Source organism: Pteropus alecto, unplaced genomic scaffold (assembly GCF_000325575.1).
Source record: "Pteropus alecto unplaced genomic scaffold, ASM32557v1 scaffold113, whole genome shotgun sequence".
NCBI lineage: Eukaryota > Metazoa > Chordata > Mammalia > Chiroptera > Pteropodidae > Pteropus > Pteropus alecto.
Genome location: NW_006433949.1, coordinates 8,106,090 through 8,115,275, shown reverse-complemented (window position 1 = coordinate 8,115,275; position 9,186 = coordinate 8,106,090). Strand labels below are relative to the sequence as shown.

The window sequence follows — 9,186 nt, the reverse complement described above, 5'->3', positions numbered from 1 at the left end:
GAGGCAAGAGGACTTACCGGCTGGCAGTGGGAGACAGGCCCAGACGGACCCCCAGATCCTTCCAGATGGGAGCTCTAGGGATCATCGGTCCTGCTCCTGACCTGGGCCGTGTGGGGAGGTGCTGGTAGTTTCCAGGGAGAGCTCGCGGGGGATGGAGCTGACCGAGGCTGCCTGAGAGAAAAGGTGGGTGGGCCTGGGAGAGCTGGAGGGTCATGGCAGAGCTGGAGCTCAGGGACCAGGAGACTGGCAGGGCTGCCACCGAGGGCTTGAGAAGCTGAGCACGGGGGGCTGACACTAGTGACTTAACTTGGAAAGATTCTCAGCTCTACTAGAAAATAAACGGAACCTGTGGCTGCGGGCCACTCCCGGGAACCTTCTTTAGCTGTGCCCACTCTGCCGCGGTCCGGGTCCTCATGTGGCTTCTCCTTTGACAGGTACCTTGGGAACTGATGCTGAGCTGATCCAAGATGCCACCGGTGCCCCTGGAGGGGGTCTGCTTTCTGGAGACTCCAAGGCAGCCGTGGAGAAGCCCTTAGAGAGCGTCCGCTCTAACAGCAGGGACGCTCTTGGCTCCTGTCAGGAAGGGGCTCAGGGGCCTGAGCAGGGCCAGCTGCACTGCAGCTATGGACCGTGAGCTGGCCCGGCCCGCGTCCTTGCCGACTCTGTCTGTCTGCGGCCATGCCCACCATGGGCTCCTCAGTGTACATCGTGGTGGAGCTGGCCATTGCTGTGCTGGCCGTTTTGGGCAATGTGCTGGTGTGCTGGGCTGTGTGGCTAAACAGCAACCTGCAGAATGTCACCAACTACTTTGTGGTGTCACTGGCGGCAGCCGACATTGCGGTGGGAGTCCTTGCCATCCCCTTTGCCATCACCATCAGCATAGGGTTCTGTGCCGCCTGCCACAGCTGCCTCTTCTTCGCCTGCTTTGTCCTGGTCCTCACACAGAGCTCCATCTTCAGCCTCCTGGCCATCGCCATTGACCGCTACATTGCCATCCGCATCCCACTCCGGTGAGCTGGGGGCCCCGGGGGTGGGCTGCCCCGTGTTCTCTTCCATGGCACAGCTCGTGCTGGGTTCATGTTTGTTCAAAGGCTGCCTGTGCCAGGGTCTGGTCTGTGTGGTGAACCCAGGGTCAGGGTGAGGTCTGTGGTGTCAGACTGTTGATGTGACAGGGCCATGGAGCTCAGTCTGGGGCTGCCCAGGTCTTGACACGTGGCCAGCAGTTGTACAGCCTAGCTGTCCTTGTGGGCACATGGCACCTTGGCCCTTCCCAGACTCCCGCAGGCTACGCGGTAGAGGCCGCCATGCTCTGGTAGATGCATGTGGCCCAGGCCTGGGTTGTGAGTCTGGCCCATCCCTCGCACAGCATGATGCTGGGGTGGGCGGGGCGCCGCGGGGAAACCACAGGACCTTGGGGCTAGAAGCCTGCCCGCCCTCCTCCAGCTCCTCTGGGCTGGTCTCACAGTTCGCACATTAGGAAAATGACCTAGAGAGGGGAAGGGAAGTGACTTGGCCAAATGCCACAGTGAGTCATTTGAACCTATATGCAAATTCTGTGCTGTTTAGGTCACCAAGTACTCATGGTCTGGGAGGCAGCCTGTGCACTGGGGAGAGGAGGGCGGGCTGGTGGAGGGGATTTTTGTGTTGGATCCTTCAGCCACTTACTGTGTAAGCGAAGACTTCCCCTGAGGCTGAGCCCCAAGGCCTCCACCTACCTGGCCAGTTTTGAGTCTAGGAAATGTCCCTCCTGCTGGAGGTGGAGGCTGAGCCCCAAGGCCTCCACCTACCTGGCCAGGAAGTCTAGGAATGTCCCTCCTGCTGGAGGTAGAAGGGTGGCTGGGACCCCATTGAGGGAGGTCTCAAAGGACTGGCGTACCCCATTCCCTTTGGTGAATTCTCCCAAACAGGTGGGGTGCCTACCTGTGGAGCAGACCCCAGCCGCCCCACGCAGGGCCAAGGGCACCCCAGCCAGGAGGAAAAGCAGGCTTAATGAGCAAATGGAAATTTAGAGTGTCAAGCCCAAGGGGGCCCGTAGAGGTCATTTCCTCTCATCTTCTGGATGGAAAAATGAGGCCCAGAGAAGGGAGCCAGCCCTCAGGGCCACACAGCGAGTTAGTAGCACAGCTGGGACTGGGCCTGGGAAGAAATGTGGCCTGCCACCCACTGCACCTTCAGTCTTTGGGGAGCTGAGTCACAGGGTGGCCTTTGTCTCCCAGAACCTGCACCAAGTGACCATTTCTTGTCACAAGGGCTCTAAGAGGGAAGCGGGCACCCTCGTCATGTTGCTCAAATGAGGAAAAGAGCCTGGGCCCCATGTGGCCCTACGGGATGCTCTGCATCGCAGGAGAGCCTAGCACCCTTGTCAAAATAGAAGGCCAGCCTCAGCGGGCAGAGCTGAGTCCAGAGTCCAGGCTCGTCGAGGGACGGCTGTGAATATGGAGGCCTGTCTGTGGGTTTCCAGGTAGACCAGGCCGAGCATGGGCTAGGGCTGGGCCAGCCCTGATGGAAACATTCTCTGGGGAAGCAGAGGCCTTGCTTTCACTTTCTCCCCTGACTCACAGGGCAACAGCATTCTAGGGAGAGATCAAGGCTGCTGGTCTCAACCGAAATGGCCTCAGCTTCTTTTTCTTGCTTTTGTTTTCTGAGAGTCAAAAGAATGACTCCCCGATGTAGGAGGATGGGACATGCTGTGTGACCGTGGAAAGTCAGCTGTCCCTCTCTGGTCTGTAAGAGGGAACGAACCTTTCTGAGCTCACAAAGGTGTTGTGTTATGAGGGTCCAGTGAGTGGATGGGAGTGACAAGGCCCTGAAGGAGGTTGGTGGGTGGGGTGGGTAGGGATTCAGCTCTTTCTTGAGCTGTCGGAGGCTCAGAGCTAGGCCCCTGGATAGAGTCATGAGCCTGCCCTCCACCCCATGCCTGACTCCCATGATCCTCTGGAATGGGACCTAGTTGTACTCAGACCCTGGTCATTTGAACTCTGCTTGATAAGCCTTTGGAAGGATCAGCCTGGGTCTCCTGGATCTGGGAGCTGATGGGGGTGAGGATGCTGCTGCTGCTCAGCCTCCTTCTCGGGCAGAGAGCTTCACAGTTGCCAGATGATGTTATCACAGTAGCATCTCACTTGATCCTGGAGCAGGCACTGTGGCTGGGGCAGGGCGGATATTATGACCCTCCTGTTACTCATGGGGAAGCCAGAGCTGGAGAAGGAAAAGTGTTTCCTGACACTGGGGACTCCAGGACCCTTCACACGGTTCCAGGTTTCCTTGGGTCCCTTTCAATTCCTCAAGGGCCCTGGGCTGGCAGTGGCCAGGGGGTGAGGTTCGCAAAGGTGTTCTTGTGGGGGCTCCTGAGGGCAAACTGGGCATGAGGGGGAACTAGGTGGAGGAACAGGAGAAGCCGGAGCTCCAGGCGGCCCTGGAGCCACTGCCTGGCTGGGCTGCCGTTCCTGCCCGTCCTCCTCTGTCCCCTTCCAGCTGGGAACCGAGCCCCCTCTGGTGTCCTTTTCCACTCATCAGGTCCATGTGGCTACTCTGAGCCCCAGCCTCTGACCCGTGCCCTGGTTGCGTAGCCCCAGGCCTGCGGCACTTGCCCTTCCTCCCTTTCTTTCTTCTTTCCTTCCTTCCTCCCCCCGCGCCTCCCCCCCCCTTTTTTTTTAAGAATTCAGTTTCAGAAAAATCTATGTGCTTCTTTCCAAGTGCAGGGATCCTGGTGGGCTAGGGCAGGGCCTACTCAGGAAGTCGGTGAGAAAGAAGCCTGGCCAGAGGCAGAGATGGGAGCCCCCAGGACAGAGAGGCCAGGGTAAGAGACAGAGGCTTCCTTTGCCCAGGGGACTTTCGCACGCATTGGCTCCTGTCTCTCAGGTGAGCACTCTCTCTCCTTGGCAAACAGGCCAAGTGCTGAGCAGCAGTTGATGAGGAGGCCTGAAGTCTTATGTAATGAATCACCCCCATGGAGACAAAACCTGAATGCCCCAGCTTCTAAGGAGGGCAGGATCAGGAGAGAGGGCTCCCTGGAGGAGGTGACACTGATGGGTCTTGCAAGATGGGTCGGGGGACACAGGTGCAACAGGAAGGGGACCAAGCCTGGGCAAAGGCCCTACGAAGGAATGAGCCTGGGGCTCTGGGCTGGGGAGAGGTGATGGAGACAGAAGAACAGGCAGGTAGGAAGGAGTAAGGCCAGCTCAGGACCGCTGGTGTCCAGGATGGAGTTTGGGCTTCACGCAAACTCAGTAACTCTTCAATCTTGGATCACAGGCTCCTTGGGACAGCTTAGGGAAGCTCCCCTTCTCCTCTGTACGGGGCAAATGCACCCGACGCCCTACCTGGAATCATGGGAGGGGATTCTTGGATCATGGGGTGACCCTTCAATGTGGATAACAGAGAGCCCCCAGGAAGGGGCAGCCTGAGAGCTAGAGGACCAGAGCGGTACAGGCACCTCCAAGTGTGGGCAGTGGCTCTGGCATCCTCTTCCTATGACACCTGTGCGCTCCCCAGAACATGCTGGATGGCCATGTCACCTCTTCCACCAGACGGTCTACGTCTGGGCCCCAAGAGGCTAAGATGTGACTGCTCTAAATCACAGATGTGTCCCAGGGGACACTGCTGGGTCGGGCTGTGGCTTAGCCGTTGTTCCATTTGGGCCCTAATGCTGTTCCAGCTCCCTCGGGGCCTGAGTCCAGGGCCTTAAGCCTAAGGGCTTTCCTTTGAATAACAAATTTAATCTTTCCGTTGAATAACAAAATTAATCTGTTTTTAAAAAATGACTAATACTTTCATGTACTAACGCATCAAAAAAGAGCAAAAGGGTGTGTGGTGAAAAATATTCCCCCTTGCCCCCGGCCCCAGCTCCACTCCCTTCCCCGGAAGGCAGTGTTGGGAACCCTTCCAGAGACTTTCTTGACACATACGCAAGTGCTATTGGTGTGTGTTTCTGTCCCCACAAGGGGCTTTCTTTCCAGACGCAGTGGCAGACTTCCCCTTGACAACTGGGCAGACCAGGGATTTTCAGACCGTGTCCCTGAAGCCTTTGCGCCAGGCCCTGGCATCCCCACCACACATTCAGTGAATATTATTAAGCTTCCTCCCTTCCCCAGCAGCTACACTTCTGTCACTGCCTGGGAATGAGGGCAAGAAGTTGTCTTTCAAGTTGTCTGCTGCTGGAGGACAACTTGAAAGTCCTCAAGGCAGGTAGCCTCCAGGATCCTTTACACCAGGGGTCCCCAACCCCCAGGCCACAGATATCTACCAGTCCATGGCCTGTTATGACCAGGGCCGCAGAGCAGGAGGTGAGTGGCAGGCGAGTGAAGCTTCCTCTGTATCTGCAGCCGCTCCCCAGGGCCAGCATCACCGCCTCAGGTCATCAGGCATCAGATTCTCATGGGAACACTGGTCCTTGCTGCCTAAAAGGTTGGGGACTGCTGCTGTACACCATCCCTAAAACTGCTTGCTTCTGCTTGTTTGCCTCGAATGACAAGAAGCTTACTGCGACTTGAGGCAGCACATCTCTCCTGTGAACAGCTCCGCTGAGAAGCTCTTACTCTGAGCCACGATCTGAACTCCCTGTAATTTCCACCTACTGGTTTTACGTTCTGCCTTATGGACCAGTACTCACAGGCCCTGGATTCTTCGTCCCATTTTACAGATGATGAAACTGAAGGTCAGAGAGGCAGAGTGACAGTACTTATATTTAGTATTTGTAGAGTACTAAAAACAGTGTGTAGCGCAGAGCAAGTGCTATGTAAGTAAGGATTAAGTGCAGAAAAAAAATAAATAAATGAAACAAAATAAAGCCCGTGACTTCGCATTTGAGGCTCCAGAGTGGAGTAGGGCATTGCAAGCTTTTGGTAGAAATGGGCAAGTCCCTGGCCCTCTTCTTGCCCAACTCTGTTGCAGGCACCAAGCCCCCTCTGAGCAGGGCCGTGGAGCTCCTGGGAATGGCCCTGCCTGCTTACTGTTTGCATTCAGAATGGACAGTTTCAGAATCGACAAACTTACCTTGGCCCGAGTTGCCTCTGGGCTCCTGGAACATCTAAGATGAGTCCATTCCTCTCCTTGGGCCTTGGTTTCCCCAACTATAAAATGAGGGGGTTGGGCTGGATCAGAGGTCAGAGCCACCAAGTTTTTGTTAATCTGAATTAGTTGGCGGCACGGGAGATTTTGCCCAGGAAATCGGTTCCCCCACCCCTCCTGAGACCTGGTGGCACTGGGCACACATTCCGCATGGCGGCGAGGGGCGGAGCGGTGTTATCTGCCTCCTGCACACAGAGTAGACACCTGCCAGCCTGTCTCACGTGTTTGTTGCCCGTAAGCCCCCGTGTTTGCCCTCCACAGACTGCATCATGTCTATAGATGCTTCCAATTCTGGAATTAAGTTAAAGCACATTTTCCTCGGCACCTACTGTATCCCCGTCTCCATGCTGGCGATGTGGAGACGGATGTGGGAAAGCCCTGCACCCCGGGGCCCCAGCCTCGGGGGCCCAGATGGGGTAGGGATTAGTTGCTCTTGGGCAGGAAACCTCTTCAAGAAGATATCTAGCCTGAATCTGAAGGGTGGGTAGAGTTTACCAGGTAGAGGGGAGGGCGGTCTGTTGTCACCAGAATCAGAACCGGTAACAAAAGGTCATCCCTCAGAGATCACTGAGGTCCCCTTCCTCAATCAGGGAGAGGATTTTTTGGTTCTTTTAGTGAAACCTACGCCACCTTTTCTGTGGGCTGGTCCGCTTCCTGGCCAGCAGATCAGGCCACTCCCTGAGCCTGGGACTGAGTCTGGCTCTCCAGAGTGCTGAGGGGTTTCAGGCAGGTTACTTTTCCTCTCTGGACCTCAGTACCTCATGCAACTCTTTCCTCCTCACAGTTAAGACTGCTATTGAAAGGTTAAAACACACTGATCTCATCTCTCTCCAGAGGGCCGTGGGTGAATTTGGAGGGGAAAAGGGCTATCTCATTTGACCTGGGACCTCCACCCCTCGCTTACCCCCGCTGTGCCACTTCTGAAGACCCTAAGTCGGGAAGGAAGAGCATAGAGTATCAGAGATGTGAATCACCGACAGGTCTGATCTGGCCGGTTCTGCCCCCAGCCAAGGAGTCCGCCCTCCCGACCCGTTCCCACTCTGAAGGGAAGCCTCATCTAAGACCAATGTGGAGGTGACATCTTCTCCCCCTCCAAAAAATCACTTATTCATTCCCTCAAACCAAACTAATCAAGTCTCGGGGCTACTTGTAATGCTGTCCAGTGACTCTCTAAAGGTCTGAGCAGTGGTTTCCTTTCCTGGGTGCCTGTGTCCTCTTATCTCCTGTAAGGTCCAAAGCGAGGCTTGACCCTCCCCTGAACCGAGGATACCGAGGCCAGGAGCAGGAAGCAGGGCATGAGTTTCTGACTCTTGGCCCTGCCTACCCTGGTTTCTCAGGCCTCTGACGCTGGGCTTCTCTCCCCAGGTACAATGGCTTGGTGACCGGCGCGAGGGCCAAGGGCATCATTGCTATCTGCTGGGTGCTGTCCTTTGCCATCGGCCTGACGCCCATGCTGGGCTGGAACAATTGCAGTCAGCTGAAGGACAGGAACCACTCGCAGGAATTTTTTTTAATGCGAGGAAGGCCAGGTGGCCTGTCTCTTTGAGGACGTGGTCCCCATGAACTATATGGTGTACTACAACTTCTTCGCTTGTGTCCTGGTGCCCCTACTGCTCATGCTGGGTGTCTACCTGCGCATCTTCCTGGCAGCCCGGCGGCAGCTGAAGCAGATGGAGAGCCAGCCTCTGCCAGGGGAGCGGACTCGGTCCACGCTGCAGAAGGAGGTCCATGCGGCCAAGTCGCTGGCCATCATCGTGGGGCTCTTCGCCCTCTGCTGGCTGCCCCTGCACATCATCAACTGCTTCACCTTCTTCTGCCAGGAGTGCAGCCATGCCCCGCCCTGGCTCATGTACCTGGCCATCGTCCTCTCCCACTCCAATTCTGTGGTGAATCCCTTCATCTACGCCTACCGCATTCGCGAGTTCCGCCAGACCTTCCGCAAGATCATTCGCAGCCACATCCTGAGGCAGCACGAGCCCTTCAAGGCAGGTGGCACCAGTGCCCGGGCCTTGGCAGCTCATGGCAGTGATGGAGAGCAGATCAGCCTCCGCCTCAATGGCCACCCTTCTGGGGTGTGGGCCAATGGCAGCGCCCCCAATCCTGAACGGCGGCCCAATGGCTATGCCCTGGGGCTGGTGAGTGGAGAGGGTGCCCACGAGTCCCATGGAGACACGGGCCTCCCGGACATGGAGCTCCTCAGCCATGAGCTCAGGGGAGCGAGCCCAGAATCCCCCGGCTTTGACGGCCCCCTGGCCCAGGATGGAGCAGGAGTGTCCTGACGAGCCACGGAGTTTGCCCCTCCCTAAAGGAAGGAAATCTTTATTTCTAGTTGACGGGACCAGTCACGTTGGGAGAAGAGCGAGTGAGCTGGGGGACCCTTCCTGTGGCTGGTTCCCACTTTGGACTGAAGAGGGAGCCTTGGCTGGCACAGCATGAGGCCCAGCAGGAAGGGTTTGGAGTCCGACGAAGCGGACATTTCATGCTGGGAGACCCGACATCAGGCCAAGGCCACAGCACCAGAGCATCTTGGCTGGGCAGGGCCCAGTCCCCACTCCAGAAGCATCCAGAAGTGCCACCTGGTCTTCACAGAGCAGCTGTAGCAGAGCAGGCTGGCTGGCCCTGAGGCTGGGGAGTGCCCCCCACACACCAGCCTCCCCAGACTTTCCAAGGATTCTGGAGCTGCTGTGCCCGGAGGCGGCATTTATATTTTCTAGAGAAAACATAAGTGTGAGGATGTCCTTTTTATTTTATTATTTCCCCTCCCTGGCTGCAGGGTCTATTGTCCTGGCACCAGGAGTTGGCCCAGGGAGTCTCAGGCAGCCCTTTCCCGCTGCTGTGAGCTGCCATGTGCTTCTTACATCATCGGTCCTAGGGCCATCTCTTGGGTGACGAAGCTGGGCTCGAGGATGCACGGAGCCATAACGGAGTGGTGCCAGGGTGTGGCTTAAGAGAGGAAGCTGGGGCTGGCCGGCCAGGGGGGCGGGCCTGGGTACCTCAGGAGAGGCCCTATCTAACTGCCTTTTCTTCTGAAGGGAATGGTTGTTTTTTTGTTTGTTTTTGTTTTTGTTTTTTTCCTGATAAAATAAAAATGAGCCATGTTGTGTTTTAAGCTTGTCC

General features: G+C 56.6%; 1 protein-coding gene across 1 annotated transcript; it reads left to right on the top strand.

The window, feature by feature from the left end:
* Positions 1–209: 209 nt before the first annotated feature.
* On the top strand, positions 210–9,168 carry ADORA2A (adenosine A2a receptor). Its single transcript, XM_025044553.1, is given in 3 exon segments — positions 210–1,010; positions 7,435–7,582; positions 7,584–9,168. Coding segments are annotated over 3 exon segments (1,245 nt in total). The 5' UTR covers positions 210–678; the 3' UTR covers positions 8,349–9,168.
* The last annotated feature ends 18 nt before the right edge of the window (positions 9,169–9,186 follow it).